The sequence below is a fragment of the Takifugu rubripes genome, chromosome 1 (assembly GCF_901000725.2).
Source record: "Takifugu rubripes chromosome 1, fTakRub1.2, whole genome shotgun sequence".
Taxonomy (NCBI): Eukaryota; Metazoa; Chordata; class Actinopteri; order Tetraodontiformes; family Tetraodontidae; genus Takifugu; species Takifugu rubripes.
Window position 1 is genome coordinate 26,939,851 of NC_042285.1, and position 23,845 is coordinate 26,963,695.

General features: G+C 45.2%; 3 protein-coding genes and 1 long non-coding RNA gene across 6 annotated transcripts in view; 2 read left to right on the forward strand and 2 right to left on the reverse strand.

The window, feature by feature from the left end:
* Positions 1-666: 666 nt before the first annotated feature.
* stam2 (signal transducing adaptor molecule (SH3 domain and ITAM motif) 2) lies at positions 667-7,362 on the reverse strand. 2 transcript variants are annotated; one of them, XM_011613231.2, is made up of 14 exons: positions 7,173-7,362; positions 6,327-6,411; positions 6,133-6,208; positions 5,522-5,617; positions 5,243-5,389; positions 4,614-4,628; positions 4,272-4,435; positions 4,090-4,184; positions 3,927-4,009; positions 3,759-3,846; positions 3,632-3,686; positions 3,316-3,463; positions 2,570-2,727; positions 667-2,449 (listed from the first exon to the last, which is right to left on the reverse strand). In XM_011613231.2, exons 1-14 carry the CDS (start codon positions 7,210-7,212, stop codon positions 2,248-2,250), a joined length of 1,452 nt encoding a protein of 483 aa, XP_011611533.2. In that variant the 5' UTR covers positions 7,213-7,362; the 3' UTR covers positions 667-2,247. The 2 variants fall into 2 exon arrangements, with proteins under 2 accessions (XP_011611533.2, XP_003962205.2); XM_003962156.3 differs by having other exon boundaries at positions 4,272-4,455; positions 4,562-4,628.
* Positions 7,363-9,601: 2,239 nt separating this feature from the next.
* On the forward strand, positions 9,602-15,572 carry hacd2 (3-hydroxyacyl-CoA dehydratase 2). The gene is made up of 7 exons (XM_003962155.3): positions 9,602-9,811; positions 10,868-10,985; positions 11,786-11,804; positions 12,333-12,421; positions 12,921-13,042; positions 13,461-13,639; positions 14,105-15,572. The coding sequence occupies exons 1-7, from the start codon at positions 9,687-9,689 to the stop codon at positions 14,185-14,187; spliced, it is 735 nt and encodes a 244-aa protein (XP_003962204.1). The 5' UTR covers positions 9,602-9,686; the 3' UTR covers positions 14,188-15,572.
* LOC115249491 (uncharacterized) lies at positions 10,992-17,894 on the reverse strand. Its single transcript, XR_003888164.1, has 4 exons — positions 17,287-17,894; positions 16,281-16,541; positions 12,303-12,471; positions 10,992-11,208 (listed from the first exon to the last, which is right to left on the reverse strand). It is a non-coding gene; the product is annotated as an uncharacterized lncRNA (long non-coding RNA).
* Positions 17,895-17,923: 29 nt separating this feature from the next.
* adcy5 (adenylate cyclase 5) overlaps positions 17,924-23,845 on the forward strand; it is a 29,442-nt gene continuing 23,520 nt past the window's right edge. For both annotated transcript variants that reach the window (XM_011613217.2, XM_029834718.1), the window contains exon 1: positions 17,924-19,359. In XM_011613217.2, coding sequence (XP_011611519.1) covers positions 18,430-19,359 — 930 coding nt within the window. In that variant the 5' untranslated portion in view covers positions 17,924-18,429. The remainder of the gene's footprint in view (positions 19,360-23,845) is intronic.

Here is a 23,845-nt window from a genome sequence, read left to right on the forward strand (position 1 = left end):
CCTTCCCGACACGCCCCCGTCGTGCTGCGTTCACGGACAACGAAGAAAGTCTGACTTTAAAGATGACGCACTCAACGGAACAAAAGGTGTGAAAGTGAAGCGATTATTTACCAATTTAACGAAGTATTGTTAATTTTACAAAACTCGTCCCATAAACTGGGGGTTTAATATAAGCTTCTATTATATTATTAAGATTTCAGTTGCACCAGCACAACCAGTAAGTGGTTTTACTTTGTCAACAGTTTATTCTTTTAAAAAGGGACATTTTTCTGTTGCCTGTGAAGTTTTACCACCTAATAAATCAGGACAGTTTGCTCTCAGCAAAATAAGGACAGATGATAAAACCTCCTGTGAGTCTCAGACAGTCCCCAGCTGTGTGGTTTTCAGATGACCCAGTGAATTCTACTGGTGGCGCCAAGTATGTGTGTAATAAAAAGATCCTTCATCTACACCCTGAATAACACTGGCAACTAAATATCCTCCCAGTGGATCGTTCTGAAAATAAAAAAAGGCAGCAACTATAAAAAGACCCAAGTTTGATTTAAAAAAAACTCTTTGGGGTATTCTGTCAGAGTGCTGGTGCACAGGGCAGAAAAGGGTAATTAGGCTGGAAGTTAGTGTTGAACAGGAATAATGTAAATGTACAGATGACAATGAATACAGGTGCACATTCAGGTCATTTTCTCATTTATTAAAGAATATTATACATATTGCTCTGTTACAAATGCAGTTTTTTAAAATCCTGGACAAGGACATTTTCCTACGATATTCTTTTAAAATATACAGAATTATACATAGCAGGCGGATTTTGAGACTCAAAGTTTGTGTCACGCTCTGATTCCTACAGTTACACAAGGCATCCAGTGGTAAATACAAGGTGCAATGTCAACGTTACATTTACATCTAATAAACAAGCCAGCAAAGAAAATATGGACAGTTGTGAAAACAGGAACAAGGAATCTACTGCAGCTCCTCAGACTCCAGCTCAGAACAGCCAAAACCTCACGTCTGTCATCATTAAGAGCAATGAATCATTTCTGCCCCTCAAAAACATTTTTGCCTCGGTAAAAACAAAAGGCACATGCAGTGTAGGAATCATTACCTTTTTTAAACAATGTCAATTATACATGTATGATCCAATATACAGAAATCAATACAGACCATGGTATTGCCGGTATACAAATGTGTGTGGAGTATAAATGTGGAAAATTCCAACGTATGTGCATTTGCATAATTAAAACCAAAGTTTTCATCAGGCAAAAGGGTACCGATGTGATAATGATGGACAGGCAGCGGCTTATCCAAGTTCCAATAAAGTATTTAACCTTAAAACATGATAATAACCATGAAAATTATTGTTGCTTTACAGTGGACCTAAACCTTCAAACATGAGCATACCAAACATATATCCACCCACAAACACACAGACGTCATGTTAAATATGTCAAACTGCAGCAGTAGGTTGGTGAAAGTAGAGCCGTAGCCAACAGATGAGCAGACGGAAAAAATCAGTTTGTACGGCCTTCGAGAGAGCAGCTGTGGTGACAGATGTTGAGGAGGAGGAAGAAAAAAAGACACCACACAGACTATTCCTGACCAACCCAGAGGATTAAATTCACCTGCACACTTAAAAACAAGACACCGGTCCAAAAAAAACCCGACAAACGCTTCGCAACACAAGTGGAGCGCCGTAGCGTCCCGCCAGTCATCCGCATCAGAAGCATCTGACGGACCAGGCGTGATTCTGTTTTGATCAACACAGCTCTCAAATCAGGTTCCTCTGCTCCGGTCCCCTGCAGCCCAGGACTCCGGTGTAGATGTGGACAGATGTGGACTGTTGTCACCGAAGGGTTGCCTTCACAGACTGTGTGATGTGAGCAGACCACCTCCACAGAGGGAGAAAAGCACTTCAAAATGTGCACATGCTGACCTGCTTCCCCCAGAAGAAAGGTCACGGCATTCTCCAGCAGGGGTCAACTCAAAGACTGCTGCGTGATTACCACCTGCAACACTCCGATTACTTTAGGTGTGGCCAATGACGACAAAACGAATGACGGACTGATTCCCGATTGGAAAGAAAAGTCCTGGTTTTCACACGGCAACGATTAAACTGTGCTTAGCTCAGGTGATCAGGCATGCAGAAAAAGTCCGAGTCGATATTCCGAGAAGCAGACGGCGATGGGCGGCTAACGCGCTGCTGGGGAACGGAAACATCTTAGTGTCTCTGGGCTGAGCTCAGCTGGGGCTTTACAGCAGAGGCTGCTGATAATACGCCGCCTGCTGCTGCTGCTGCGGCGCCTGAGGAGCCTGGGGAGGGGGGGCAACCATGGGATAGGACACAGGGGGCATGCCGGAGTTGTGATAGGTCGCCATATCCATGGGCACTCCCGCCTGAGGTGCGTAGTGAGCTGCAGGAGCTTGGTTCATGTATTGAGCGTTCATACCACTGCTGTGAAGAAAATAAAGAGTAAATATAGAAACTCAACCAGTGCCAACTGTGAGGAATCGATAGTTATCTACAGGCTCGGAAAGGTTACCCTTTGAAAGGTTTCAGGGGCCGTGTTCTTACCTCATGTATTGAGGCTGGGCAGTATGGTTGCTAGGCGGTGCCGTGGCGTTCTGTGGCAGAGAGTGCAGCGATGCAGGCGACTCGCTGCTCATGGCATATTGCTGCGCAGGAGGCCCGGCTGGAGGCATGAAGGGAGCGCCGACCGGCCCCAGGTAGCCCTGGACAGAGCAGAACCAGGGTAGTTTGGGTTTAACACCAGTCCAACAGGTACTTCATAACACAGTAACCTAGAACTGCTGGACAAGAGGAATATTTCTATAATACCCTTCTCTGCCACCGTAATGCATAATTGGATTAATCCATGCTGCATGGGCAACAGTAACACTGCAGCAGGTTTTATGCTTCAGAAAAATGAAGTGTAAGAGCATAAAGAGAGCGGTCTGGGCCTGAAGTGCTGAAGTGGACAATCACAGAGAAGCCAGCAGGTGCAAAGGAAATCCAGGCAGGGAGGAAATATGGTGACTAAAGTCAACCTATCAGGCATTTGAGTGGCCAAATACAGCCCAAAAGGACTGAGACAGAAATAACTGAGCACTCAGGGTGAAGCATAAGCAACTCTCTGTTCTGGACACACAATTATCAACTGACTGGGTTTATTTGAGTCAGACAATAGTCCAATCCCCTTAGTGGACATGTCACTATCTTGGAATGTAATGATGGGATGTTAGCAGAATACTGCTGTGTGCAATCAAGTGGTTATTAAACACCTGGGCCTGAGAGACGGTGTTAGGACAGGAGCTTCTGAACTGCATGGCTACAGCTGAACCTACTGGTGCGTATTGCGTCTGCATTTTTGAGTAAGCTGTGTAGAAGGGAGCCTCGTTCATCAGCTTGTTGTAGAGCTCCAGAGCCTCCAGAACTTTGACGTTTAACTCTGAGAGCTCAGAGTGTTCTCTGAAACACAAAAATCAAATCATTCACAGATCTGGTCACCTTGTGAGTTTGCTGCTCTGAAGCCTTCGAAAAGTCCGCCAATAAAATACATTTTTCTCCCATTCCAGAAAATGGGGAGTTTAAAGTTTGAAGAGTTCAGAAGATTAGTGAGAACATTCTGTTACACACCTGTCAATCTCCTGCAGCCTCTCATCAATCATAGGGTTCATCTGTTCGCAGGCTCCTGCTCAGATATCAACAGTTAGAGAGGCACAGCGCCACAGACAGTGATGGGATGTAGCGTTACGCTTGGTACCTTCCAGCTGAATCAACTCTGAGGAATCAGGAATAACATCTGCGGGGTCTGCGTTCTGCAGCAGCGCCAGGGTTCTGTCCATCTTCCCCTGCGAGGACAGGAGAGCAGCTTTGGGTTTGAAAAGGCGGCTCATCGGCATCCTGCACGTGCACAGAAGAATCACGGTACCTCGTCGATGAAGACGGGCTCAGGCTCCACTTTAGCAGCAGGGAGCGTCTCTTCGGGACTGGGGGTGGTTTCGGCGCCGGCCACTGAGGGGAGGAGGTTGGGTTAGCAGTGCTGAGATCAACGTGCATCAATGTTCACGGTCAGACTCAAAAGGAAACGGTACCCATCTCTGGCTCAGCATCGAGATCGGTTGTGACAAAGTTGGAGGGGAAAAGTCCGATTCCTCTGTGGTTCTCTCCTTTCCACCAGTTCGGATCACTGTATAGTTTTAGACATAAATAGGATGCTACAATAGACTAAAGTACACATCCATGTTTATGAGTCCCACATGGAAACAAACATTACCTGTCATCCAAAACCAAAATGATTTCTCCTGTTTTGAAAGTCAGTTCGTTATCTTCAGCAGCCTCAAAGTCATACAGCGCTCGGACCTTTCGGGCCTCCTGCACTACGCCGCCACTGGGTGGGTCAGAGTTCAGGGGCCGGGTCTCCGTCTGCAGCTTCTGCTCCTGCAAGGACAATTCGATGGCTGGGAGGGAGAAGATGGAGGTGTGGGTGAGGAGGCAGACTGACAGAGGACATGGGCTAAAAAGATGAGGGTAAACTAATATCGCAACAGTTAAGAATCTCTCTACCTTTAGCCAGGTTCTCTTCATCCGTTGTTTTGCCGGCAGGACTCGTACTCACCTTTCCGTTGGAACTCTGTGGTTAACATAGAAAATTATTATTTTATAATATATCAGCATACAAAATGGAGAGCAGAGCAAATGTGCCCGTACAACAACTATGATCAACCTACAGGTCATATCAAGTACTACAGGCTCAGACAGACAGCCATTATATGAGGCTTTCCTGTTACTCCCCTAACATGGAGCACTGCTATATTGATTATTTCTTGGACCTTTTATGCTGTTTAAATGATCAGATTCACCCAGCCATTAGTTTTCAGGAAGTAAGGACAGATAACTGACTCCACACAAACCAAAATAAGTGTTACATCAGCCCATTTTCTTTCTTCATAGACGATAAAAATAGTTACAATGCCAATACTAAAAATAAAGACAGCCCAAAACAGTGTGTTCAGTGACAGTACTGATGTTAGTCGCTGCTTTATGTCAGACAAAAAAACCCTTCTATTCAGTCAATGACATGTATAAGTTGTTACCTAATAAACTCAGGCACTTAACAAATGTTCATGTGCCAAAGAGACAATTGTGCATCCAGACAATGATGTGAAATATGTCAGGAGGAATGTAAAGTCCCAGCGGAGGGCAGCGAAGCTATCTGCTTATATCTGCACTCTGGCGTCTACGTACTTGAGGAGCCGGAGACGGGAAACTGACACCCTCATCTTTAAGAGTCTTTATGGTGGAACTGAGGAGGCTGAGCTGTGGATCTTTCTGGAAGTCTTCTGCCCACTCCACCATCAGCGCCTTCAGCTTCTCACACACCTTAGAATGAGCCTGCAGTACAAAAATCAAAGTTACATTCCTCTCCCCTGTTCCCAGAAGGAGACGGTTTTTCCTCAGTCGCCGGGGGCTTAACATGCATTTAACACATAAATGATGTAGAGAAATAGAGATCAATTAACATACTCTGTTCAGCACAGTCCGCACTTCACTGGCAAACTCTCTTGAGCAGATTTCCAAGTGAAATACTTTGCCACAATTAGACACACATACACCCAGCAACTGTGAGGGGAAAAAAGCAAAAATCAGGTAAAAATCCAGACTAAAATGCTCTATATATTATAGCTAAAAGTCAAATTACTGCACATGAAACAAAGGTGAAGGTTTGGTTAATCTGTGAATCTTTTAGATAACATGCACAGTTATAGGTCATTTATTGATATTCAAATGAATAGGTCCTGAATATAAAGGAGTTAATGTATGCGTCCAGGGGGACTGGGAGACAAAAAGGTGGCTCTAATTTTGTTCGGTGCGTTAAATCCGACACTAAAATGATCTTGCTTTGACCTGGATCAATTACATTTTAACTGGAGTCACCTGAACACTTTTGATGGCAAAATAGGGTAAACGTCTCAAAAGCATCAAGTTTCAGCACCTTTTTATAGCATTAATAACACAACCTTAATCTTGCAATAGACAACTACAAATACTGTATATGCTGTATATAACCCTGTGCTGTACACGTGAGATGGGTGAAAATGCATAGTTATCTGTGGGAAGCAGGGTTCCAAACTTACATTGAGAGCCTGCATTGAGACATGAGGCACTTTATGGTTGACTCTTTTCATGATTACTCTCAAGCTGTCCTTTGCTCTGAAAGAGACAATTCATTACGTGCAAGCTGTCGGATGGAGAACACCTTCAGAACATACGGATACATCTGCCAGCTGAAACAACAATGAGATTGGAATATTCAACACCGTGAGCTTACCCATTAGGGGTTGCTACAATCTTGTCGCAGATGTCCAATAATAGTCCCCAGTCATCTGCTGTGTTGTTTTCATTGGTGGCTTTTTCTGGCAATATTTTAGAAGAAAGGTTAATACCGTTCAGACAGAAAAGATATTTGCTTTGCTTTGCTTATCAGTCAGATAGAAGTCATCTGGAGGTAGACTGTGGTAATAGAAATACCTGGTTATAATACCGTTGTCTGCAGGCCTGATGATTTAAAGAGTAATCATAATAGTAATAATGAACCATAAATAGTTCAACTGCAGACCACAAAGGGGTGTTTCGAAAGCCACGTTGTTGCTGTGCTGTATTTATTTTTTATTTTTTATAAAACTGCTTAATAACAGGAAATTGCTCAAAAGCATGTCTCCACTCATGACAGAGAAATGACACCTGTTTGGTCAAACTCGACCTCAAAAACTTTTTTTTTTTTTTTAGACGAGATAATACCAAAAAGACAGATGCCGATACTATTCTTGATTTGATTTAAACCCTCACTAACACGTCACTAAAATGACTGACCTAAATGGGAAATATGACCTGATTTGTGGTCAGCTGATGCCGGAGCTGATTCATGTTAGACATTAGCGATTTAGCTAACGTTAAACCCCGAGTCATTCATCAAGAAGGCCTGATATTTTAACTCTTATAGTTGACGAATAACTTATCTTGTGGATGTTGTTATCGGGTAAAACGGGCATTTTAAAACCTAGAATGGAACATCGGACTGAAGTCAAGCTAAACTAGCATTAGCTATAACAGTTGGCCCTATGGATAGATAGTTCAGAACACACAGTAAACACACAGAAAAGAGATTTTCGCTTACCAACATCTACGTCAAAGGGATTCTGGGCAAATAAAGGCATTGTAACAATATAAAGTAGCCAGAATATTCGGCGAAAGTAAAATGTGTATAATGGACCGACGAAACCTAAACAAACAGCGCTTCCTTGTCCATTAACGTCGCACCAGTTGCTCCTCGGGGGTCAGTCCCAGCGCTGCACGATCTGCGCATGCGCCAAACGGTTTACGTTCGTGACGCTTGACGGCAGACGCCGCGCACCAGACAGCATTGCGCATGCGTCAAATATAACCGTCGTTTATAGCACAGATTTTTTTTAAATTTAAAAAAAAAAATGTTTTATTCCTCACAGGCTGAAAAGTAAAGCCTTTATGGGGATGCTCCTCTATCTTCTAGTTAATAAAATGCACTTTCACGAAAGGTTTTTTGGTTTTTTTAAGGTCTGGCCTTCACGTACATTCTAAAGACCCCCCAACACACCCATTGCTTGCATCTACTGACTGTAGAACCAACTTCCGGATCATCTTCACAGAATACAGTTTGAAATTAAATTAGTATTGAATTAAAGCTGAATTACAGTCTGATGTCCTGTGCATGGAACAGAGCACGCATGAGTATAGATCAAAGATGACTAAAAGATTGGGGCAAATTCCTTAGAGCAAAAAATGTATCTAGTTTATAAAGTACCTAGTTTTTGTAAACCCGTTTTAGATCCAAGGACATTTGCAGTTTCAAAATCGTCACAGAACAGCCGACGCTGCAGGGCATCTTTCTTTCTAGAAAATAGGGGACTTTCCTTTGGAATATACCTACGCTTGAACATGTCAGCATACTTCACTCTGGTGATGTTGGCCCTAACAGCTGCATGTGACACAATGGGCCATCAGATCCGCCTGTCACAACTGGGTGGGCATTCAGGGTGATGTGCTGAATTGGTTTAGGTCCTGCTTATCAGAGGGAATTATTTATTTATTTATTTTTGCCGTATGGGAGCAACTGACTCACCTGTAGCTTCCCTCACGTGTGGAGTACCTCAAGGTTCTATTCTTGAGCCTCTTCTATTTTCCCTGCTTGTTTTTGCTCTGGGATCACCAATGGAAAACAGAGCATCTTCTCCAATTTTTCTGCAGGTCATAGACAAATGTATGTGCCACCAACTTTTTGAGTGCATTGAAGAAATCAAGGCTTGGATGTCTTCAATTTTCTTTATTTTTAAAATAAGTTTTAACTCAATAGTGAAAGCTGGGTGAAACACTGGCTAATGAGTTTAAACCTGAAGCTCAGATTGGCTCAGTGATGAAGTCCAGCTTCTTCCACCTGAGACACATCTCTAACACATGGCCAAGGTTAAGTCATTTGTCTCTCAGCATCACTTGGAGATTTTATTTAATGCAATTATTACATCTCACCTTGATTACTGCGGTGCACCCCAGTGACTAATCAGATGGCTCTCCCTACTGCAGGCAGTCCAAAATGCACATCAGGCAGACTGAAAGAAAATAAAATAAATAAGCTTTTAGGAGCCTCCTAAAAACTAATTTATTTTCTTTGGCGTTTTAACCCTGTATGAAACGCTGCAACGTATTGTTTGTGGCTTTAATTGTTGATCTGTTTGTTTTACTAATGTTTTCATCGGTGTGCAGCACTTTGGCTACACTCTGTTGTTAAGTGCGTGATAAATAAAGTTGTGCTGAGCAAACGCACAGTGTGAGATTGAAACTAAAGGAATACTGCTCTCTTGTGGATAAATAGACTCATATCAATTCTTTCAGGGAAGAAAATACAACAGTATTATTTCTGCCATCTTTCTCTGACTTTAGAAGCTGAAAAAAGAGAGAGCTTACAAATCAGGTTGAAACAACATCTTTTTTTTTTTTTTCAAAAGAGAAATCAATTACAAGTGGGTTTTACAGATATCTAGATTTACTCACTCGTACCCAGTGAAACAGTGACACCTCGTGGGAAAATATAATTACATAAATGAGATGGGTTTCTGATATTGTGCATAGCTGAACGTTTCATCATTGCACTGTATCGCAAACAGATAAGGCCTTTATAATGGGGCCATTCATTATTGTACAGTTGAAAGCCACCATATTTCACCTGCCTTCATGTTTGAAACCAACACTTGGCATATTCTGCGAAATCCCAAAAGGAAGTGCATTTTCTTTACATTTCACTGAATCTGCCAAAATCAACACAATTTCCTTACTGTTATTGTGCATCGTTGCACCATTATACCGAAATGCACAAGAATGTATATAAGTGATATTTCTGTATAATTTAAACAACAGTAATGTTCATAAGTAAAATCACTCCCTTTTCTCTTTTTATTCTCATGAAAATAGCACATAAGCAAGTCAAACGTTAAACAGCACCAGCAGCGTTTTAAGCCAAATGCGGAAGTAAAGCGCACCGAGTGGCTCGCGTCGACCAATGACGACACTTCCGCTTCTGATCTCTGCTTGTTTCCGGTTTCTGTAGGCGAAGCTGTCAGTCGCCGTCGTGCTAGACCAGAGGCTATCGAGGGTAGAAGAGATGTCGGCGGCTGCTCCCGGCACCAGCAAGGCGGCCCAAAGTGATGTGGCTGCGAAGAAGAAGAAGGGACCCGGTGCCCTGGCAACGGCCTACCTGGTTATTTACAATGTTGTCATGACAGCCGGGTGAGTCGCGTGTTTGCTAATACTGCTACGGTGGAGCGCGTGGATGTCAAGGCGCCTTTGGACGAGACGCGGCTAAATCCTCAAAAGATCCACGTTGTGTTGCTATTTTTGTTTCGTATAACTGCTTAATGATCAATCCGAAAATTCACAACCTGCACCAATATAAGCATTCATTATCGTAACCGCATGCTGCGTGATCTGCTCCATTGTTAGTCAATGACTTGTAGAGATTAACGTCAACTGACTGAGTACAATGACTGACTGTCAGGTCTGTGGCTGACACAGGACGTGTGTTGTCCATAGACGGTATTTTAAGTTTTAAGACTTCTTTTTATATACATAATCGAGAATGACTTCTCTGAACCATTTCTTTGCCTCACGAAGACCTAATGATAACTGTTTCAGTGCACCAGAGACGCCCATTTTATGACCTCCATACAACTTGACCCACATACAGGCTTAGGAGTGTGTGTCCCTCATTGGTTTCAGACTATTGCACAACTGGGTAATGGTTGGAGTTTGCTCACTCCTCCAACTAGTCAGGTCACTTTGTGTGTCAGCATTGTGTGCGTGCATGCCCGTGTTTCAGTGTTTACGTGACTGACTTCTGGAGGAGACATCATCATTCTTCACACAGGAATCTTTTGCCCTGCTGGAGTCCCTTTAGACCTCATTAGGGTCTTGAGTGAGGACAGGCTCATTCATTTATTTACACTAAATTCTCACACTTGCATGAATCTCTGCACTTGAAATGCGTTCTGCCGCGCTGTATCCTCACTCTTTTTTAGGGCTCAAGTTAAACTGATTTGTCTTTACTTGCTTCAGCTGTTGGTATCTTGTCTTTTTAGCAACTTTGTGATATCAAGGCTGTTTTCTCTGCAGATGTAATGTTACGTATAAAAATGACCTTTTTTTTTTTGCAAAGTTTGGTTAAAACACACTGATCTATCATTCAGAAGCATTTACAGATTTAAGTGCAAAAGAAATGTCCTGTGTGTGATTGTGTTTGTGTGGTTTCTTTTCTGTATAAATCCCATTTCTGTCATTCTTCTGCAGGTGGTTGGTGATCGCTGTGGGACTGGTCAGAGCCTATTTGGCCAGAGGAAGCTACCACGGGCTGTACTACTCCATCGAGAAGCCTCTGAAGTTCTTTCAGACTGGTGCTCTTCTGGAGGTGAGATGGAAGGTTGCTGCTTCATGCAACACCACATATCTGCTTCACTTCGAGGGGATCAGGTGTTCTCTTTCCCCCCGTTTGTTGGCCCAGTTTCCTACCCTGGCTGGGATGTGACTGTGGTTCCCATGAGATGGCAGATAAACTACATTTTGTAAGAGGATGTGACTGATTTAAGAAAGTAAAATCACATTATTGAGCTCTATTGGGAATTTTCAGTTCACTAAACAGATAAACAGTTGGCACAGTTGCACAGGGTCAAGGTTCAGTTTTATTTGATTGAAGTGACCCCCTCCACACACACGCTTATGCTAACCAACACAAATTTTCCTCGATTTAGAGAAATAAAGCTCTAAATCTCTTAAAGTGTTGGATCGTTACTGCATCACACATTCAAAACATCCTTAATGTTCATTTTAAATCGAGTGTTTTAACGTTTTTTTGCACCCTGCTGTTGTCCAGAATGACCCTCAGGCATGTACAGTAACACATAGTTTCACAAGCCAGTTATCTGTACACTGGTTGGTATGTCCTCTACAACATCGTCACCATGGTAACCATTACACATTAACGCATTAAAGGCACAGAGCATATTGAATACTTTATTGATATTTTCTGTGATCCCACTCAGGAAGCATTGTGTAAAATAAGATTACACTGTTGTACTCGCAGAAACACACACACACACACACAGTTGTGTCTCACGTTCACATTAATTGAAACAATTAACAGCAGTGTAACCTTTCTCTGCTGTCAGCAGTGCAGAAAGTAATTCTTTTAAATTCCCTTTTCTCTCACAGATACTGCACTGTGCTGTGGGTGAGTTCCCTTCTTCACCATCAACTGTCTGTTATTGATTCGTCAGACGTGAATGTATCGTATCAATGTGTTGTACATGAAAATGTTTGATCCAAGCTTTACACCCCCACCAGGCACCTGTAACCATATTTGTTGAACCAGTGAGTGTGTGTTATGTTGCAGCGGCCTGATGTGACATCAGATGAGTGTAATTATGCCTCAGTAAGCTGCACATGTATCACAGCTAAATATGCACAGACGCTGGCTGGTGTTTGGCTGCCACGCTTCAGTCCATTTGCTTCGTTATCAAGGATTAATGGAAGATTACTTAGCCTCCCTGCAGCTGCTCTCTGCTCAGAACAAACACACACTGCTGTAGGCTTCTCTCTGGAGCTGAGATCAATACGCCCCATTCAATATACGGTGCCATTTACACGCTAGTGCTCTTTCAAAAATAAGAGTAATACGGCATTTCTAATCCGTTTGATATTTGAAGTGTGGGCAGTGATTCCGACTCACACGTCGCTGTCGTCCTCTCTCATTTTCCAGGAATTGTGCCGTCTTCTGTCGTCCTGACTGGATTCCAGGTCCTGTCCCGGGTCTTCCTCACCTGGGCCATCACACACAGCGTCAGGGAGGTAAAATGCCCCCTTTTCTTTAAAGTTTCTTTGAAATAAGTGACCCAGAACTGTTAAAATAAACAAGAATTCCTGTTAATATACTGTTTGCCCTGTTAATAGATGGGAGAGGTCTAACTGTAAGTAAAGTGAGACGGTCTTGCTGTAGGGTTGCAGCATTGTCTCTGCTGAGCTTCAGTGTAGCAAATAACAGGAATTTTGAGGTGGAAATCCCTTCTTTCCTATGTGTGTTTTTGGCTGCCATTCTTTCCAAGCCAATTAATTCATTTTCCCGTCTTTGTGTCCGTTTTCCTGCATCATTTCAAGCGTGCTCTTTCTGACTTAACATCATATTTGCATTGGTTTTTAACTGTAGCTGAGGACGGCGACCGTGCACCTGCAGTGTGTTTGACAACAACAGCATGGTTCTGCATTAAAGGCTCTTGTTTGTTCTGTTGTACAGCAGCATGTTGTCACCTCTGCTGCTCTTTGGTCCCGCCTCACCTGCGCCTCTCCTCAGGTGCAGAGTGAGGACAGCGTGCTGCTGTTCGTCACAGCCTGGACGGTCACGGAGATCATCCGCTACTCCTTCTACACCTTCAGCCTCCTCAATCACCTGCCATACCTCATCAAATGGGCAAGGTAGGAACGGTTGGCTAACCTGTCTTGTTTCTCCAACTGATGTTTAAAGATGCTGGTTGGCTTTTTTTGGTACTTTCTGTTATGACTCTGGTGTTTCTGTAAATGAATCCATTCCTGAATACGGCTTTTATTATGAAAGAGTGTCACTTGTGGAAGATTGTTACTGTACTTGCAAGATGCTGGCTTGCAGTTAAAATAGTTAAATAGCAGTTATTGTATGTGATTCTAGTCTGAAATGATCACTATTCCTTAGGCAGGCTTACACTTTCCATTAATAATTAGTGGTAGGAGCTCCTTGCATACACACACCTGTCTCTTGGTATGCAGGGTATCCTTTTAATCTGTTTCTAGTTATTTGCTAAGATTTCCAATAATCCTAAATGGTATTAAACTCCGAGTATCTGAAATACTGCTCTAGATACACCTTCTTCATCGTGCTTTACCCCATGGGAGTGACGGGGGAGCTGCTGACCATCTATGCCGCGCTGCCCTACGTGCAGAAGACGGGCCTGTACTCGATCACCCTCCCCAACAAATACAACTTCTCTTTTGATTACTACGCCTTCCTCATTGTCGTCATGCTCTCCTACATTCCACGTAAGTCATCGCACATTTTCCTTTTGCACATTTAATATATTCTCTGTTAAATCACAAATGGATCTTTCCGCTGAAGTGATTGGGGGTGATTGTGTATAAAAAAAGATCTCTTAGAGATTAAAACGCGCAATATTAAAATGCCAGTGACATAAGGACAGGACAGATGGAGCACAAGACAAGACTACAGTTGGAGAAAATAGTAAAGAAAATAATTTTTAAATCTGAACTTTCATTGTCTTCAGTCAATGTACTTTTGGTGTCCTAGTGGTTGAGTCGGGAACTGCAGCACCGCATTTCTGGACCCTGCTGCACCTCTCAACTGGTACTCTAAAACGAGTTACCAAACACAACCCTAGTCTATTGTATTGGAATGTCTTTCTGTTGCTAACAACTTTTCGATAGAGTTTAAATCACCTGCTCGCTCAGACCTGGACCTCATACTGACGCCTGTCCGCCTTCTCTCAGTGTTCCCCCAGCTTTACTTTCACATGATACGACAGAGGAAGAAGGTGCTGGGCCACGCGGAGGACTACAGCAAAGTGGAGTGACCTGACCTCAACGGCAAGAGCGACTGAGTGAGAAAGAACCTAGAAAAACCAAAAGAGGAGGAAAAAAAACAAACACAAGGTCCCGTCAGAAGTGGCCTGGATGAAGAAAACTCTTAACAGTCAACCCCCCCCCCAGCTCTTGTCCGGGTGCTCACAGTCCATCAGCGACGGTTGATCTTTCCAGTTCCAATTTATTAACGATACGCAACGAGTAATTGTTTAGTCGGGGAGCTCGCAGCAGGAAAGAAACTGCAGGTTGCCATGGATACGGTTAAGCTGCTGTCTGAGCAATGAGCAAATCTGGGGCACAGATGAGCATTAAACTGAGCGCCTTTCTTTAAAAAGTCATTGTTCCCACACTGGCGGTGATTTCTGCAGCTCGTTCTGTCTGAGTTAAGAATCTCTTCTGCTTTTATGGCAGCGAACGTGTGACGAACCCCGGTCGTTTGCATCTGCACTGATTGTTTGTGGGACTTTTTTTTTTTTTTGTCCCTCAAATTGCTTTGATTACATAATTGAGTTGAATAAACCTCTCGCTTTCTGAGTCTGCATGTTTTTTTTGGGTTAGAGCCGCTCGTGCACACTGCTGTCTGTTAGTTTGGATCTCTGTCAGTTTCATCTTGATCACATGACCCTTTAATGCTGACTTGTTTAACATGAACGGTTTTTTGGGGGGGGGATGCGCCGCAGCCCCTCGCTCGTCTTATCTCTCCTTTAATGCTCTTGCATTCAGAGGATTGCGTTTTCTTTGGCGTTTTTAATTTGGGTTTAAAAGAAAGGGAATCTTTAAGACCAAAGCAGCACAACACACAGTAGCAGCAGTTTCCGAGCTTTAACTTGTGACCTGTAGCCCCAAATGTGGATGTAGGATTTACACCTTTATGGACTTTTTGTACAGAGTGACGTGAACATAGTTTGGTAGTTTATTTATTATTCCGTCTCCTGAATATCTGTTGTAAAACGCTGAGTCAGATGAGTCTCACATTTTCTGTACCAGAAACGGGGAGTTTTGTAGTTGCTTTTGGAATTCTGACGGCTCAAATTTTAGGCTTTTGTTTGTTTGTTTTTCTTGCTACATTCTCTTCCTTCCTCTCTAGACATGTCTTCAATGTTTGAATTGATCCAATAAAGTCCAACTGTAGATTGCTTTCTCCGTCTTGATGCCCTGATTGCACACGGCCCCCCCACCTTTTCCTGCCTGTTTCCCTATGCGTTCCCTGTCATAGCCGGAGCGGAATGATGACGACGTTCCAGCTCAGACGCATGGCATATGTAACTGGTTCTACTGAGGAAAGTTTTGATACCGCCGTTTTGTTCTTGCATGGGCCCAGTCAACTTTGTACAGGTATGAACGAGTATATATTTACAATAAACCTGTCATAAGAGCAAATTCATCCCTTTTCATTATTACCGGGCTTCTGATGGACCTCTTGCTAATTTGGGGGATAAGAAAAGAGGTTTAACTTGTGCTTTAGCGCGAGTGTGTGGGATGACTCATTTGTTCGTACACTGTGTGGGTGGGAACATTATACAATTCATGGCACATTGAAGAGCAGCTGCACATCCAGTCTGCAATAATTTCAGAATTAATCAAGCTCAGGCGAAGCCGATACAATTATTTCATGCTACGTCCACGTCTGAAAGGAAAATTACTGTCTCATCTCCTCTGAAGAAGGCTTCATGGAGTGGCCATTGTGTTATAATGAGCTGTTCTATCGAACATGTCAGCTTATACTGGGACTGCTCTGGTTTCTGAAGATGAAATAAAATGGCAACACATGTTGCATTAGTCATATTGATCTGACAAATCTTTAAAATCAACTCAAAATTCAAATTCCTTAGATAAAAAGCAGCAGAGTGGATCTCGGTTCACATATTTTCTGTATCAGTCTTCATGGTTCTACCTTATCTGCGTTTATCTGTCTGGATTGTTGTGTTACCAAGTTAGCAGAGATATTTTTTTCAAATCTAATAGAACTACACAGCACTGAAAAACTCGAGGTTAAACAAAATGCAATAGTGCAAAAATCTGAATGGTAAAAGAATTGTGAGTGCAATATTTTTACAGGCTTCACTCTGGTTGTTATCCTCACCGGTTCAATTATGCACACGTGTTCGCACGTGTGCACGTGTGTGCTCTACAGTCTCACTTTTGGATGGAAAGTGACCTTTGGTACCGCTCCTGTCCACGGTGCCCATGAAGCATCCGGCTGCTGGGGGCTGTTACGGTGTCATGAAGGGGGTGGGACGTGTTTCCCTGCAGGGATAATAGCTCTGCTCCAGACACCTGAATGTTCCCTGACTCAGAGGGCTGACCTTCCTGCCAGCCTGGCCAGTCAGCATGACCAGAGAATCTGGGAATAAATAAAGAAGCAAATAATTAAAAAGTAAAAAGAAAACACTGACTTCAAGAGAAACTTCAGCAGAATGGATCAAAGTCACGAGAGGGAAGATAAAACCGAATTTAAGGAGTTGAATCAAGTTCACATCCGACTGAAATCTGACATTGCTTGATGTGAGTAGAATATTTAAATATGGCCACAGGACCGCTGATCTCAGCAAACACTCGGCTTCCTGTCACGTGGAGGCATTTTAAATTTACTAAGCGCACAATGCAAATAGGACCAATGTAACTTGATTACAACTCCAGAATGAGACGCCACTCAGCTAACCAAGCCAAAGCCTGATTTAGGCAGTTTTTAACACCAAACTCTTCACTTTATAGTTAATAACAAAAGGTCCAAAAACACCACCACCATCCTTGAAATGGTCATTGGATGGGGATTCCATGAGTTTCAAACAAAACTGTGAAAAAACATCCAAATCAAATCAGGTATCAGTTAAAAAGAAAAATCTGTGCACTCTCTATTTTTTTATAATTGACATGAATAATGTGACGTTACAGGATTATTTAAGAATATTAATCACCAGATGAGGTCCAGTGCAGTTATATACTGAGATGTGCACTCACCTACACCTGTTTCTTGTTTGAGGGTCGGGGTTCATTTAAACCCCAGTTTGTGTAGGAGTGCGTGTAGGCGTGCGTGTGTGTGGGGGTGAGTTCGTGTGAGTGTATGACGGCGTTCCAGCTGTGCGTACCGGTCCGCCCATTCGTCGAAAGCTGGCGGGGGTCGCGCAGCCTTGAAGTTGATTGACAGGCGTGCGGTCCAATGGGTGCGCGCCAGTGCGTGACTCACCGCCCTCCCGCTTCCAATGGACGCGCGGGGGCCAGGCGGGCTCCAGGAAGCACCCTTGGTTGAATGGCAACCGAGGCAGCAGTTGGCGGCGTATATGTTGTGATGCCGAGGTCCAAACCGACGCCGAACGGACCGTCCGAGGCTGCGGGGGGACTCTCCGGAACCGCGTGAACGCTCTGCGCGGCGCCGGGCCACGGATTCGCTGCGTACACGGCGCGGCCGCAGGTCCAAGCAGGAGTCGGTTGGCAGAGATTTGGGCAGTGATGGACAGCTGTTGCACATCGATCCGGGGTTAGGCGCGCACGGGCTGTGATGTAATATTAACCAGGCAGCACCATGGACCGGCCAGCGGGTCGTTGCGGTTGCCAGAGGCAGAGGAGGACGTTGGCGAGGAGGAGCGGCTGAGTTTTTCTCCTCCGTTCTCATCAGCGCGGGCGTGCGCGGATCGTGATGATGCTTTTTCGTGAACGCGAGGCTTCCGCCGCGGCGCAGTTCTGCAACGTTCGGCCAGCAAAGGCGCAGCCAGACCCGGCGTTCATCCGCCGCAGCGAACATGGAATTCGCCTTTTTCATCTGCTGACATCACCGTGTTTCCCCCCCCACGCACGCACACGCCTCGAACACCGTGAGACATGTCCGGAGATATAACGGGCTCGCGGCGTAATTGATGGGTTTGCTCTCTGGAGAGTCCCCGAGTTGCGTAATTGCTTTTGCGCCTTCTGCCGCGCACTCTCCACGGATGCCAGTTAATTGGCCCAATGATGTGGGGCCAAATCCACCTGGATCCAATGTTCCCTCCTCTCTTGTGAAAACTGCCCCCTGTGACTTTTGCGCATGTTCAATTGTTTTTTCCGACTCCCAAATCACGCGCTCTAATTTTGAGTGAACCCAAATTAGTTTTTTTTATTTTTTAAAGAATGGATATTTGCCGTCAAAAGTTGGAGACGGAGTGTTGAGAAATGTAACTCGGGACGTTTAAAACGTTGTAAAATCTTCTGTAAGCGTTTGTGTGGGCACATTCTGCTGCTGCCTTCTGTTTTCTACAATGTCCAGATCCAATAGTGTCAGCCCACCCGGAGTCGGTGCGCCTGGGTTGAGGGGCGGGACCGAGATCAGATCAGCCTGGGGCGAGTCTGAGTCCGTGGCCAACGGGTGCCCGTACTTTGCCAAATCTCCGCGCAAGAAGCTCACCCGGACTAACAGTCGGTGGAGGGACGAGGATGATCCGGAACGCCGGCAGCCGGGGCGAGCCTCCACGACTGTCAGCAGGGTCAGCTTCAGGTCTAGGTCGGCTTGGCAGGACCATGGCGACGAGAACCGAGACCAAAAGCGCGCATCCCCGAAGCGTGGTGACGGCGAGGTGAGACCCAAGTCCGTGGAGCTGGGTCTGGAGGAGCGCAGAGCCAAAACGAAGACAGACGAGGAGGAAGCCATGTCGGAGGGAAAGTTTTCCCTGGTGGCGTGCTGCATCGGCGTCATGCAGATTTTCAAATCCAAGAAGTTCCAGTCAGAGAAGCTGGAGCGCCTCTACCAGCGCTACTTTTTCCGTCTCAACCAGAGTAGTTTGACTATGCTCATGGCCGTGTTGGTGCTGGTCTTCACGGTCATGCTGGGCTTCCACTGCTCCGGCGGGACGGCGAACACGACCTATGTGGTGGTATTTTCCGGGGCCATCGTCCTCACACTGGTCCTCATGGTGGTGTGCAACAGGAACGCTTTTCACCAGGACCACATGTGGATCGTGTGTTACGTGGTTATCCTGCTGGTGCTGGTGATCCAGGTGACAGGAGTGCTGCTGGTGGAGCCCAGAAGTGCCTCGGAGGGAATTTGGTGGACGGTGTTCTTCATCCATGTCATTTACACCCTGCTGCCTGTCAGGATGCGCGCCGCCGTCATCACTGGAATTATACTTTCCGCAGTTCACGTGGCCGTTTCTTGGATGATAAATGGCATAGACAGCTTTTTCTGGAAGCAGGTACGTAAAGACACGCGGCGCAACTATTAAACATGAGGCGGAAGTTCTAGATGAATGCGCATCACCAGTCAACCGGTGAAGGTTTCTACGGTGGATGTCAGGGGGGGGGCGCAGGCTTATGTAAGAACCACGCAGCAATGGCGTGCACAGTTTCTCCAGAGGGTCAGCCGCCACCTCACGGAAGGGGACCTTTTTTTGTGTGTTCCCAACAATCTCCCACACACACACACACACACACACACACACACTGCGTGAAAGTTGCAAAAGTAGCGGGGTAATGGGACAGGATGCGGGGCCGGGGAGGGAGCTGCAGCCGCGGGACAGGCTTTCCGCCCGGCCTGGCCCTTCAGAACACGTCACAACTGCCTTCAGATGTGGTCAGCTGCCCGTATCACACGTCTGAGAAGTTCACATTTGCTCTAATCAATCCGTTTTCAGGCCAGCGGGGGGTCAAAGACACATTTTGGGCACTCTGAGATGTTACCTAACACTGATGTTGAGGCTTTTTAGTCTAACGACACGGTTGAGATGAACTCACCTGACATTTATGCAGGAAAACATCCGTCATTCGTTTTCAGACAAAGTTTGAATGATTTGAGTTACAAAAGTTCCATATTTGCAACAATAATCTGTCTTTAAATTCATTTGTTTCATATAATTCACCACTCATTTAACATGCCGAGCTTGTGATTGATAGACATTGTCGTCTTTGCTGCGGGATACGCCTCTGGTTGCCACGGAAACTGTATCAGCTGCCAGGCAGTGGCATGTTTAGCACAATCCACAAGTCACATTGTTTTGCGTCGGAGCCGAGTTGGTTGGAGTTCTTGGGCGCCTGGTCCAACGTGAGAGTGTGAACCTTAAAGAATATCAGGGAATCTGGTCGGATGAGCTCTCATGTCAAACTGGGCGGTGAGAACGTCGCTCAGATGGTCCGTTTCTAAGCCTGTGCTCCTGAAGCGGCCGCGTGCGACTGTAGTTCAGCGACTGTAGTGAGGCGGTGGGAGAGCACGGTGCACGGTGGCCGTCCGCCTGGACTGAAAGTCAGGTGACCTGCCGGACCTTCAGAGCCTGGAGTGCAGCTTCTGCACCAAGATGTGCAACATATTGAGGGATAATTAGGGCTTCTTCTGAAATGAAGTCTGCATTAAAGTGGGAAAGTGTGTTTTGCTTTCAGGCCTAAAACGAGCCATCTTGCTCCCTCCGGCTCCGTCCCGGCTCGCGTGAGCTTTGGGGTTGATCGTTTCGGGGATGTTCTGTTAATGGGCTGCCGAGCCGACGCGTTCCTTATAAAATCCGAGCGCCTCGGGGAGCGTTTTAACAGCACCAGTAGTGGACTCTGGGCGGTAAATGTGGAGCCACAAATGGGTTTAATTTCCCTCTGTTATTTACAGGTACCTTTAATTGTGTTGTTGGGTTGCTGTTATTAAAACAGCATTCAGCTGTTTTGGACGAAGCAGTTTCGGAATATCTGGGAAGCATTTTGCAGCTATCCCAGACAAATAATCCTTTAGGACTTTTAATTAAGAAGCACATGTTTAAAAATGAATTAAACAAAAAAACCTGCAGCTTTTGTGCTGTTTTCACGTTCTCTGTAAAAGCTTCGCAGCCTCATTTGGCCCTTTCCCCCTGATTAGGGGTTGAGTTATATTTGCGTTTTTATGCTGCATTAATAATTCAGGTCATGCTTATGAGAGAAACATGTTTGTTTTCACCATGTTTAGTCACAAACTCTCCAAATGCAGCATCAAATGCGCATTTTAAAGCATTATTTTGCGCCCATCTGCAGTGAAATTGAGTTAAAACTTTGTGCACCCAAAGTTTCCTATCTATTATTTTGGCCACCAACAGTCTTGATGATAGATATTAAAGGGCACGTTGACGGATGTCCTTCCTTCTCCTTCCTTGTTTCCTCCCCTTCAGGACGCTGGTGTTTGGATGTAGTCGTGCGAGCTGCGCTGATGATTTGGCTTTTCTGTGCGAGTGGCATGTGACCCTGCATCTATTAGTATTTTCTGTCAAAGCCATGCTGCGGCCTAATGTGCTGATGTGAGTGTGTGGGAACGAGCTGCCGTATTTGTTGTTCTTTCCTCGCTGCGCTGTTGTTTTTAGCATATCTGTTCTCCCTTGTTAACGTGGGGCCTGGGCTCCTCCCTCCTTTAGTCCACTGCTGTTTATGTGACATCCCAAGATAATTCTCTCGTTTCTTTATATAAAGGGATATTCTCGTGTTTCCCAAGTCTTCAGAAACCTAATGTAATAATGCAGCTCATTACAGAGGCCTTGTTTTGATCATATAAGGTTATCTTTTAAGATGCTCTGTGCCCATTTTTTTATTTTTTTCGTTCAATTCCCATCAACAGTGTCGGAGTGACACACATCTACCAAATCCAGCAGTTGTGTTTAACGTAGATTCTCCATAAATGTTCAGCGCGACACGCTTGTGGAGCACGGCGGGTTTATTTTGTGAAAGGATGCTTTACATTGGTTCTATATTTACTTCTGATTGTTTACCGGTAATGAGGTTCGTTATCAGAAAGAAGGTCAGCCCAGCTTGGGTGAATTATTCATCCTGACGTTCCCCGTGCTCCCTCTGGGCTGCTCAGCGCCACCAAACTCTGTTGGAAATCAGTTTGGTTTAATTGCAGCACCAGTTTAGGCTGCAGCAGACACCAGCACCTATCTGCCTTAGCTGTTAGCTTTGATGCTAATGGTGTGACTTGGCTCTACTCGGCTGCCCCCCCCCCCCCCCCCCCCCAGGTCTTCATCGATATTGCCAGCAGCAGCAAATAATCCCAACAAACGTACAGTTCATCCTTATTGGGTGTGAGCCTAAAGAGCACGTGTACCATGCATGTGAGAACAAATGCAGCTGACATCAATCCGACTTTGGTGTTGATCCATGTTCCGATTGTCCTGCTTGCTCTGGTTCTGCTTGCTCTGGTTCTGCTTCCTGGTTCTGCTTGCTCTGGTTCTGCTTGCTCTGGTTCTGCTTCCTCTGGTTCTGCTTCCTGGTTCTGCTTGCTCTGGTTCTGCTTGCTCTGGTTCTGCTGGAAAGCCCTGCCTTCATATTCCAGACTGCAGCTTCTTCTGCCTGTCTAATTGAATCGCCTGGGTTCCTGTAATATGTAGGAATTCAAAACAGATGACCACAACATCCCCTCGTCTCTTTTACCTGCTTCCTCCGACCCCCTCTCTCCCGGGCCTGACATGTTTTTAATAACCCCGGGAGACGATCTAACTGCCCCCCTCCCCCGCAGGATAAGCTGCACGTCCTATAGGACCAGAAAGAAGTGTCCCACAAAGAGGACTTCAACATTAGCGTGGCTCCCATTGCTGCGGTCTCTTGTTATTTAGCCGCGGTCACAGCTGCCTGCTTCTTTCTTTAACTACGCCTGAGAACGGGAGCAGCCACAGGTGGGGTTTCACAGAGGATGCTGCTGGTCGGGAGGTCAAAGTTCAGGCTTTCCCTAATGAAAATGTGTGTGTAGCTCCTCCATAACTCACCATCCCAGGCTTTTCTTTCACCCATGGGAACACGTATTGAATCACCGCGGCCGCCTTGCAGACGACAAATGACGTCACCAGACGCACATTCGTCTTTTCCCCGTTTCAGTCAAACCGGTGCGGCTTGCTCGCGTCCTTTTAGTCCCCGAAATGTCACTCGTCGGCTTGAGAATGATGCATTTAATACGCGTGTAAGCGCTGCCCGAGGCTACGTCCAGCAGGCCGTAAGCAGCATCGCTGGCCTTCCGTATGGTGACGTTGTTGATGGCGCCGTTAAAAGAGGCCGTTTTGTCGGCTGAGTTTTCCTGATTCTTCTCATCGCGCCGTTATTAACTTGAATCATTAGAAGATGGAAATGACACGTCTCTGATGGGGAACGGCGAGCCCCACAGAGATGCAGAGGAAGCCGGTCGGCGAACAGATCTCGTCAACAACTCTCGATCTCGGCAACGATTTGCACCACGGATGAGCTGCAACAGTGGTGATTGGGTCGCATCCCTCAGTTTAAGGGTCGTAATTACCAGCTTCAGAGCGACCACTGACTTTAATAAACCTCCTCAAATTCGGGCTAATGTGGAACGCTTGCTTCAATTATTAGAGAAAATGATCAATAACTCACAAACGTGCTGTTAAATCTTCTGTCAAGACTCCATCTTCTATTTTGTTGCCCGTGCGGAGTCGCTGGTCATCTGGTTTAATGAGACGCCGTCATTATTCTCATCAGTGTCAGTCATGTGACCTGTGTCCAGAACGTACAGAAATGTCCAGTTTTATAGCGCTTTGTCCTGATAAAGTGCCAACGTAAACATTAGCACCTCTTATCTTTTTGAACACATGAATTAATGGATCCTTGTTTGCATTGTAAACAGATCACCTTTCAGTTCTGTGGCCTTTGTAATAGTTGTTTTTTTTCTATCCGCGAGCTTTAACAAACACTTTAACAGGTTTGTTTTTCCATTTTGTAATGTGGACCTGCACC